The following is an 11509-nucleotide window of genomic DNA, read 5'->3' on the forward strand; positions in this document are numbered from 1 at the left end:
ATCCTCGGCCTCACATTTCATTAGGTTAGGGGTTGGGAGAGTGGTACTTATCCACCGCTTTGCTTTGCTTTGGCCCGCTCCCTCTCATTCCTTTTGCTCAGTTCACGGGTCCCTCCTCACGTCTTCCTCGTAGTTCACTTCTCTTTTACTACTAGCTCTTACATGGACGGCGTTGTCGCACAAGGGTAGTGCCCAGTGTAAGTAGTAGAGCCAAGAGTAAAGCAAAGCAAGAAGTGTTTCCGTTTGCGTTTGTTGATCAGAGCAATGGCTAGCGGCGGCAGCTGGTTAGGCTTCTCCCTTTCCCCTCACATGGGAATGGAGGTGCCCTCCTCTTCCGAAACCGACCACGCTCAGCCTCCGCCGCCTGCTAGCGCTAGTGCGATGTCCGGTTCTCACAGCAACGCCGCGACCTGCAACTTCCTCTTCTCCCCTCCTGCGCAAATGGCCGCTCCCCCTCCTGGATACTACTACGTCGGCGGCGCCTATGGTGATGGCACCAGCACTGCCGGCGTCTACTACTCTCACCACCCCGGCATGCCCATCACATCCGATGGCTCACTGTGCATCATGGAAGGTGTGCTTACTGTTGCACTTCTCCCTCTATCTTCTTGGTTCCCTTTCTTTCAACTTGCAATGAAGTTAAGTAGGCCTTTTTAACCTTGGTGTTAACCTTTCTTGCCATCAAGTAGGCATGATGCCGTCGTCCTCGCCGAAGCTCGAGGACTTCTTGGGCGGCGGCAATGGCGATGGCCACGACACGGCAACCTACTACAGCAACCAGCAGCAGGGCCAACAAGAGGAGGCAATGAGCAGGAGTTACCAGCAGCACCATCAGCAGCTAGCCCCCTACAACTTCCAGGATTTGACGGAAGCAGAGGCGATGTACCAAGAGGCCACGGCGCCGATGGATGAGGCAATGGCCGCGGCCAAGAACCACCTCGTCAACAACTATGGCGCCTCTTGCTACAGCAACGCGGGTATGCAGCCGCTGAGCCTGTCCATGAGCCCAGGGTCCCAGTCCAGCAGTTGCGTCAGCGCAGCTCCGCAGCAGCAGCATCAGATGGCCGTGGTCGCTGCTGCCGCTGCTTCCCAGGGAGGCAGTAATGGCGGTGGGGAGTTGCAGTGTGTGGGGAAGAAGAGGGGCACGGGTAAGGGAAGCCAAAAGCAGCCCGTGCACCGCAAGTCCATTGACACGTTTGGGCAGAGGACCTCCCAGTATAGGGGCGTCACCAGGTTAGTTGCTTATACAAAGATTTAACTTCTGGATTCACGGACGATCTCATCTTGCTTATGCATTTTGTAGTTCTATTGGTGTTGGGTATGTAGTTTGTATGTGTCCTGCACTCCTGCTTGGGGGGCATTTTGATCATTTGGCATTGTTAATCTTACATTTCTTATCTTGTGCAAATAAACTATTGCTGACTGATTCCTGGTTCATTTGGAATATATAGATGTACTAGTACTACTCTGTTGTAGCCTTATTTTTGCCCTGTGATTTTGTCCTGGTTAGCAGCATTGATGTCTCCTGTCTTCCTCTGATGAATCTGCTGTTCTTGTTATTTAGTAGGGTACCTACTCACTATGTGTTTCAAAACAATTTAATGCCCTGGAATAGTTCGATTTATTCTCTCATAATATGCTTTGTTCCATTCCACAAGATCAAAAGCCTGAGCCCATCTGTTGCCTCTGATGCATCTTCACTTCTTCAGTATCGTATTAATGAAACAATCCATCTACTCTTCTGTTTTTTTTTACCAAATCACCTGATTCATCTTGCCTCACATTTTTTATATCGAATGACCAAGGTTTGTGTGTGTTTGATTCACTGGAGCAGGCACAGGTGGACTGGGAGATATGAAGCCCACCTGTGGGACAACAGTTGCAAAAAGGATGGGCAGACAAGGAAAGGGAGACAAGGTTGATAGCTGAACTTCTAACACAGACTGTATCAGATCTTATTCATTGCCTTAAACTCCATCTGACATGATTTTGTTTTTGTATATTGCCATCTCTGGGTTAACATCACTGGAAAACATCACTTCTTTCAGTTTATCTAGGTAACAATGGCTTCATATTCCAGTTTTGTTCCGTTTCAAAAAACAAAACAAAAAACTCCATTTTTGTCACAGTACTTGTATGAAGCTTTGTCTAAGTTCCTGACTTATTGTTCATGTGGTCTAGGTGGTTATGACAATGAAGACAAGGCTGCCAGGGCTTATGATCTGGCCGCTCTGAAATATTGGGGGACATCAACGCACACCAATTTCCCGGTATTGATGACAACATGGCTTGGTCCATGGAAACTAAAACATCGATGTCAATTTCTGTAATGTGGTCTAATGTGATGAGTTTTGCAGCTAGAAAATTATCGACAGGAGGTCGAGGAGATGAAAAGCATGACAAGGCAGGAATTTGTTGCACACTTGAGAAGGTAAAGAGAGTACATTCATTTTTCTTTCACTCTAAGATCATTTTTTGATTCATAGATTCTCTAATAAGTTTCTGATGCTGGCAGGCGAAGCAGTGGGTTTTCTCGTGGTGCTTCGATCTACCGAGGAGTAACGAGGTAAGAAGCCTGCAGATTTTCCTCATTTGAGAAAATATTGCATGTAGAAACAATCTCAATATATTGGTCCAGAAAATATATTAATGCATGGGAATGGCATTTCAGGCATCATCAACATGGAAGGTGGCAAGCTCGGATTGGCAGGGTTGCTGGGAACAAAGACTTGTATCTCGGCACATTCAGTAAGAACGAAATCTCTGCCTGGTTTCAATAAGCAAAGTCTGTTTTTTCACAAAGTAACTTGTCGCGCATAAGTGGAAGAAGCTTTTAGTGCTAATCTTAAGTAACTGCCAATCCTTTTAGGAGTGCAACTATCGATGCTATGCTAATTGTCGCGTCAAAGTTGATTTGCTAGAGAAGATAGACATCCAACAGAAGCTTTTACTGTTAACCTCTAGTTTTGTGCATTGCTTTAGGATCCAACTTTAGTCCCCGGGGTGCATCTGCAACTGGAATGCATCCTTCCCTGATCATTCTTTGCTTTTCCAGATGTTTTGTGCTTTTCATAAGGCTGTGGCCTCTGAACAAAGTTATCGGTTGACCGTTTTGAATACTCCCTTGGACTGAAAAATCAATCACACTAGCTCTATGTAAAAAGCAATCAGATCGGAAATTGTACTTTACAGGAGGAATCTACCTTGGTTTCTGAATGACCGAATGTATAGTAAACAAGAAAGTTTGTAACAAGAACGCCTTCTAAAGTAGGGAGTATCGCATTACCATTTCACATGTTAGGAGATCTTACCAACATTGTACTGAATCTACTTCCAGCTACTCAAGAAGAAGCAGCTGAGGCCTATGACGTAGCGGCTATCAAATTCCGCGGCTTGAACGCTGTGACGAACTTCGACATAACCAGGTACGATGTCGACAAGATCATGGAAAGCAGCTCCCTGCTGCCTGGGGACGAAGCTCGTAAGGTTAAGGCGGTCGAACCAGCACCTGCCTTGAACAATGGCGGCAGGGAGCTCAACCCTGCCGAAGGAAACTCCACGGACACCGGCGTCTGGAGGATGGTGCTCCATGGAACACCGCAGGAAGCTGCAGCGTGCACCGAAGTGACCGACCTCCGGAAGGCCACCATGGGTGACCCTCGCTCGTCCCTGCACAGCATTGCCGGGTTCGACGTCGAGTCTGCGGCGCCGGCGCATGACATCGACGCGTCGGGCAAGACCAGCGGCGGCGTCAACTACTCCAACTCGTCTTCCCTGGTGACCAGCCTCAGCAACTCGAGGGAGGGGAGCCCCGAGCGGTTGAGCCTCGCCATGCTTTACGCCAGGCATCCCAACGCCGTCAGCCTTGCCACCATGAGCCCCTGGATGGCCATGCCGGCACCAAGCACCACGCACGCGTTGATGACCCCGAATTCCATCCCTCAAATGCCGGTATATGCTGCCTGGACCGATGCATAGCCATTTACCTCGTTGCTGCTCAGTCCTGCTGTCATTGGGCATGTGCTTTGAACTGAGGCAGGATTAGTACCATCTGTTTCTCTTGAAACGTAAGTTAGCTAGGATGGCAAGACTGGTTAATTGGTTATCATGAAGGTGGTGTAGTGGTACGTAGGAGAAGCAGGCATTAGTCTCTAGCTCACCCACTTGTAGTAGTAGTAGTAGTAGTGTTCTTACTTTCATTGAGCCTCTTTTTATGTAAGCTCCTTAGAGTAGTATGACATGTATCATGTATGGCTCTAAACAATACAGACATGCATGGAAGGGGCCGGGCTGTCTCAAGAAAAGGAAATGGTTTATGGAATCGGAACTGAGCTAGCTGACGTGTCCAAATCGATTCACTTGTTAAGTTTTTTTTATTTTTTTGAAGAGGGGAGTAACCCCCCCCCCCCCCCCGCTTCTGCATCAACTGAATGCACACTGTTCCCAAAAAGAAGACTGAATGCACACTGTCTTTTTACTAGGTTGATGAATATTATTTATCAACCATTCAAATAGAAGGAACAAAAACCAGCTATGTATTGAGAATTTTGTTAGAAAACAGCTCCTTAGAGTAGTAGTAGTAGTGTTCTTACTTTCATTGAGCCTCTTTTTATGTAAGCTCCTTAGAGTAGTATGACATGTATCATGTATGGCTCTAAACAATACAGACATGCATGGAAGGGGCCGGGCCGTCTCAAGAAAAGGAAATGGTTTATGGAATCGGAACTGAGCTAGCTGACGTGTCCAAATCGATTCACTTGTTAAATTTATTTTTATTTTTTTGAAGAGGGGAGTAAAACCCCCCGCTTCTGCATCAACTGAATGCACACTATTCCAAAAAAAAAAAACTGAATGCACATTGTCTTTTCACTAGGTTGATGAATATTATTTATCAACCATTCAAATAGAAGGAACAAAAACCAGCTATGTATTGAGAATTTTGTTAGAAAACAGCTGCCGGGCAGCCCAACCAAAGATAAACTCCTGCCGGTCCTCTGGGAGTAAGAGATGTGATGAGGAGAGGATATTTATTACTCCTTCTATTTCATCACCTCCATATATTATAAAATTTGAACTTTTCTGTGTTGAAGTATCTCTTGAAGATGAGGTGAAGCCCAACTTCCTTCGTTTTGGCCATGGAGCCGCAACCAAAGATATTTAGATGTTCTATTTTTATTTCAGCATGCCATGTTTTAATATCTAGTTTGGGTTCATTTTCGTGAGTTAGTATTTTGGGCCTATCTAAATACATTTTTAGTTCAGCCATTTGGGCTTCACTTGTGGCGTGGGGCATGTCTCACCTCAGTTTCGTTCGAGTCACCCTATAAAGGGTTTTGGCTGCGGCCATACGTATCTTAGGTTGAATTTTCAAGATAAAAGATACGTAAAAAACAACCCAATGTTTGGGAGCGCATATCTTTGTGTTTGCTTGCGGATCTTGAGGATCTGATGTGTCGTGCGTGGGAGTTGATTCCAATCAATTTAAACATTTGAAGTCTTCGGGTTTTGTGATTGATCTTGGATTAATAGAATTACCTAGCTGCTGGTTATTTGGTTCATCGTGAAAGATTGGGCCTAAAACCCCTATGGATCGTTGATCCTCATCAAAATGCAATAATATGACCAAGTGTATGACATGCAAAAAAATTAGGAGATCTAGTCATGTTAGATGCTATATTATACATGCAAATCCATCTCTACCAACATACAGCCGAAACAGCTATGTGTGTCCTGGTCTTATTTTTCTTATCGATGTCATTCAACCAATTGGCAAACATATAAGTGATATTTTTAAATTTCTATATAAAAGAAATAAATTAATATCATAAAGATATCAATTACACCAAGCTTCTGCACTAACAAGAAGTCCAAAGACATCAAAGTTGCACACAACCAAAAAAATAAAATAAAATAAGAGAAAAAAGAAACTTGCCGCGTGACCAAACACTCGCAGCAACACCGCTCTAACCACCACCAAAGTCAACACCCGGACCACAAAGAGATTCTCCAAAAGAAATGCCTCCATGAATGAAAGAATGCACACGTGTTTTCGTCGCCCCATCACCCTAGAGAAAATCCGAGTTTCCAAAACAATGCCTTCACAAAGCCCACTGACGGGCACAACCAATAAAGGTCATAACTTGGGGTTTCATCCTGAAAATCATGACTCGGTACTCAAGTAGCACCATCAAAAATTTAGTCCTCCCGTGTTGTCTCCCCCACTTTCTGAGGCCGATGGTGCAACTCTTCAAAAACTGGATACACATGAAGAGCCTCTACAACATAGTCGCCATCACATTCAATACACCTATTTTCCATAACTTCAAGACCCCCAATCGCACCCCCGTGACATTCTCCACCTCTATCAATTACTTGGAAATCTATACTTAGATATGTCCTATGGGGTCAACAAGAATGCGAAGCTTCGTGCCACGCTCTCATTAAGCCTCACTAGCTAAAGATAAGAGTGGGCATGGCCAGATCGATTCTGAGCTAGATAACCGAGGCCATCATGAGCCAATCAACGAAGATCTCCGATAGGAAGACCGGAACTCCTCGATGGCCATATCGAGGAGGCCGACATCAAGCAGATAGACGACTTGGCAAAGAAAAAATCTGTAGGAAGAAACCACAATTATTCAGACCAAGACAGCAACCCCACACTGCTAGCCGGCTCCAAGCAGGACTAGCCGCCAGATTCCCCCACCGGTAGCCCATAGGACAATCAACAAATCGATAAGGCAACTTGCACCATCATGGCCATGAGCACGTCGACGATGGGAAGCAACACAATATTCGGGCAGGGGAACGAGCCAACCGCAACATCTGGGTAGTAAGGGACCAGGAAGCCGAACGTAGCCACACTCACAACTGACCTCTCATCCAAAGGACGGGAGCAAGTAACGCAAGCGAGTACAGCCTCCTGCCGCACCCAGAGTCCACAAGCCGCATGTATCGTATTACCAGCCCGCATCATCCTCATGTAGCATGCGACGGCCACCTCAGGCCCGTGCAAAGCATGAGCGCCCATGATGTGGGCATTACCCTTTGGGTATCCGACATTGGCCTGCCTCTTCTGGCCCAAGAAGGGGCCCATGAGAATCATCGTCGCCCAAGATGGACCAATACGTCGGTTGCAACGGTGGAAAGATAGAAGGAGATGGATTCTTGATGGACCAGGCAAGGAGACGTCGAATAAGAAGATGATAGACCAGATCTTATTGTAACATAGTCGAGTCGGACTCTCGGGACCAGGCCTCCTATATAAAGGCCAGGAGAGGGCCTACCGGATCCTACCCTCATAATCGCATACAACCACGCATACACCAAACCCTAGAAACCTTGTCTCCCAGCGAGATCACCACCACGCAGTCTATTGGCTGCACCATTGTAACCTTTTTCATCGATAAATCAAGATCAGACAAGCAGGAGTAAGGGTTTTACCTCATCGAGGACCCCAAACCTGGGTAAATCTCGCCTTTTGTTTGTTTGGTATCCGATGTCTCGTGCTAACCTACAGGATTCTGTCAACCCTAAGCCCCTCATGGTGGGCATTGCCGAGGAGCCACCTCGCCATTCGGCGCCATATGTGGGAAACCTGCTTGTTCAAAGCACGTCATCGGTGGTTCCGATTGTGTCGGCTACATCCTCGCCGACATTTTCATCATCGGCTTCATCATCACCGATCTTGGAGGATCCAATCTGCTTCGGATCCTTCGAGTTCACCCCCCACGCCTTTGCATCGTGTTCATACTTATTGGGCATGCGTGGCGGGATGGACATGGCGTTCGGGAGCGTCCACCTCAACATCAGCGTCGGTGGCGTTCTGCGGCTTCCGGACCCGATCACTTCGGGCCTCACAGCAGTCGTGACTTCATCGACTGCCACGTCTTTTGCTACATCACCAACCGCGGCTGACTTATCGGCTGCTGCTTAAACATCCACTACATCAGCAACCTCGATTACGTTGGCCCCGTCATCACCATCGGCGTCATCATCACGCCGCACCACATCCACCATGTCCGTCGGGTCTGATGACTCTGAGTCATCGGATCTAACATCGTACTACTACATAGACTACAACACTAGGCACGAGCTAGGCTCGGACGCTCCTCCCTTCGTGTGTGGCATCAAGTGCTCCTCTGACGAAGAAAGCATCGGCAAACATGACGATACCATCCCCTAAACCATGGCACGGCTGGCTCGCTACCAAGGCTGTGTCACCATTAACCCTTAAACTGGAGCCGAAATCCCTACAGGTGAACACACCCCACGCACCAATGTCGAACGGCGGCGAGATGGCGAAGCCAGCGACAGCAATGTCAACAACACTTTCGCTGTTTCCAGGGAAGAGTGGGTCGTGGCCCGCAACGCCGTGGTGAATAACACCTGCCTCCATGTTGGTGTATTGGCGGGCACCCTGTAATATCCTAGGATTTGGGGTTACAAAAAGAGAGGAAACAGATGTGTGCATTGCATTCATGCATAGAAAATCCGAGGAATTTTCGCGCTTTCAAATAAAACATGTCACAGTATGTGAAGTTTCACTTGAGTTGATGGAATTGAATTAGATCATCAAGTCAAGCGCTATAAACCTCAATGTGACCTTTGCTAAAACATTGTTTTGGGTAGAGATGATTTATGGGTTAGATCAAATGAAACTAGAACTATTCCAACCACACCTTAAGTGGGGATAAAATACCAGATCTTCTAAAGGATTATTATATGGTATTTGTTGCAACCATATATGGATATATTTCAACCACAAAATAAAAGAAAAAGAAAGAAGTAGGAAACCATTATTGACTTATCTTTTCCTTATCCTTTAACAAATCAAGTTTCTACAATGATCCTCATGTTATATCTTAAACTCAATTCTTGAACTCATGTGAAGTACATTACACAAGTTCGTTATCAAACCTTGATGATTCCATTCTTGTTTATACACATTCATCTTTATTAAACCTCAAAGAAAGGAGAGAACTAACCATAGATCTTGATGATCAACATCATTATCTTTGGAGCATAACCTTATGCTATTATTCAAGCCAATTCCAAGTGAGAGAAACCATTGATACCAACCTTAGATATACCTAAAGAAGCAAAGACAAATCATGAACTAAAGCATTAGGATATAATCTATCTCACTAAGGAGTGGTGAGATACTCCAATATCAAATGGAATAAGACCATATTCATGAGTTGATGAAGTAAGGAAGAGACTAATCCAACTTAGCTAGCTAAGTGGAGCCTTAGCCTAGATACCTAATAAGATCTTGTGAGTATCTCATAAACCCTAGAGTAATCCATGCCTATATAAGAGAGCTCAAAATAAGTGTTACACTCAAGTTATTTGATCAAGCACTTGATCTTGGGGAGGAGAGTCCAATCTTATTAGAGTAGATCTTTGGTAAGCCAAAACCCTAATCATCACCATTGGGTGTTGATTATAGAACCTTGGAAATAACATTAAGGTTAAACCCTAATGATCAAGGACCTGTCAATAGTGACTTGAAGAAGGAGAGGAATGTATATAATAATATATTGAAATTCTTAGTGCCAATTTTATAAGAACAAGAAGAGAATCCATTGAGGATAAGTTGATCATGTATAATTCATGATCATGCTTTGGAGGTATAGGAATATAAGTCTAACCCTAGTATCATAAGCAGATATCATCCATCACATGAAATCATAGGGTAGTCACTAGTAAACCACCTAGACTATTTTTAACATCCAAAGTAGTGAAACAAATGTAGGATATATATATATATATCCATATCTTGCCTAGTCAGGCATTGATGACCCACAAGTATAGGGGATCGCAACAGTCTTCGAGGGAAGTAAAACCCAATTTATTGATTCGACACAAGGGGAGCCAAAGAATATTTGTAAGCCTTAACAGCGGAGTTGTCAATTCAGCTGCACTGGAAACGGACTTGCTCGCAAGAGTTTATCAGTAGCAACAGTTTTATAGCAGTCGCAGTAGTGAAATATGAGCAGCAGTGTAATAAAGACAGCAGTAGTGATTATAGTAAACAGCAGGATTAAAATACTGTAGGCACGGGGATGGATGAACGAGCGCTGCATGGATAAGAGAACTCATGTAACAATCAAGGCAGGGCATTTGCAGATAGTAATAAAACAGTATCCAGGTACTAAACAACCATAGGCATGTGTTCCGTATATAGTCGTACACGCTCGCAATGAGAAACTTGCACAACATCTTTTGTCCTACCAGCCGGTGGTAGCCGGGCCTCTAGGGAATCTACTGGTAATTAAGGTACTCCTTTTAATAGAGCACCGGAGCAAAGCATTAACACTCCGTGAACACATGTGATCCTCATATCACCGCCTTCTCCTCCGGTTGTCCCAATTTCTGTCACTTTGGGGCCTCGGGTTCCGGACAACAATATGTGTATACAACTTGCAGGTAAGATCATAAAGCAATGAATATCATCGTGAATTCATAACATGTTCAGATCTGAAATCATGGCACTCGGGCCCTAGTGACAAGCATTAAGCATAACAAGTTGCAACAATATCATAAAAGTACCAACTACGGATACTAGGCACTATGTCCTAACAATCTTATGCTATTACATGAACAATCTCATCCAATCCCTACCATCCCCTTCAGCCTACAACGGGGGAATTACTCACATATGGATGGGGGAAACATGGATGGTCGATGGAGAGGCATCGGGGGTGATGATGGCGATGATCTCCTCCAATTCCCCGTCCCGGCAGGGTGCCAGAACGGAGTTTCTGGCCCCGAGACGGAGTTTCGCGATGGCGGCGGAGTTCTAGATGTCTTCTAGCAATTTCGTCGAACCCCCTCGTGTTTTTAGGTCAGAGGGCTTAAGTAGTCCAGAGGGGAGCGTCGGTGGCTGGCCGAGGCGCCGCCACCATAGGCCGGTGCGGCCAAGGGGCCCACCGCGCCGCCTTGTGGTGTGGGCGCCTCGTGGCCCCCCTCCGTCTCGTCTTCTGGCTCCGTCAATCTTCTATGAAAATGGGCTCATTGCGATTATTTCCGGGGATTTTCCTGAAAGTTGAGTTTCTGCACAAAAATAGGACACCAGGGCAATTCTGCTGAAAACAGCGTTAGTCCGTGTTAGTTGTATCCAAAATACACAAATTAGAGGCAAAACAATAGCAAAAGTGTTCGGGAAAGTAGATACGTTTTGGACATATCAGGCATTTGTATCAACCCTAGTAATATTGGAAGTGATCATCCTAGCAATGGTGAGGAAGAGCAAACCTATTCAACTCAACCTATTATCAACACACACTTGGAAACCTAATACTATTACCATCTTATTTCCTTATTGCTTCAATTGGTAAGCATAACACACAAAACCAAATGGAATGATCAACAACTCATCCTTAGAATCAAAGGCAAACCCATGAATCAAGCAACCAAATTAACAAATGACCTATTACCTAGACCACCATCTTAGCAGATAGAGAAACCCTGATAAGTCTAGGATCTACCCGGCCTAAGCCTTTCA

The 11509-nt window shown here is 45.3% G+C and overlaps 1 protein-coding gene across 1 annotated transcript; it reads left to right on the forward strand.

Annotated features, from left to right (window-relative positions):
- The first annotated feature begins 261 nt into the window (after window positions 1-261).
- On the forward strand, window positions 262-3978 carry LOC124697015 (AP2-like ethylene-responsive transcription factor CRL5). The gene is made up of 9 exons (XM_047229660.1): window positions 262-574; window positions 690-1233; window positions 1835-1917; window positions 2049-2057; window positions 2182-2270; window positions 2358-2431; window positions 2516-2566; window positions 2672-2748; window positions 3338-3978. The coding sequence occupies exons 1-9, from the start codon at window positions 265-267 to the stop codon at window positions 3976-3978; spliced, it is 1878 nt and encodes a 625-aa protein (XP_047085616.1). The 5' UTR covers window positions 262-264.
- The last annotated feature ends 7531 nt before the right edge of the window (window positions 3979-11509 follow it).

The sequence above is a fragment of the Lolium rigidum genome, chromosome 3 (assembly GCF_022539505.1).
Source record: "Lolium rigidum isolate FL_2022 chromosome 3, APGP_CSIRO_Lrig_0.1, whole genome shotgun sequence".
NCBI classification, from domain to species: domain Eukaryota; kingdom Viridiplantae; phylum Streptophyta; class Magnoliopsida; order Poales; family Poaceae; genus Lolium; species Lolium rigidum.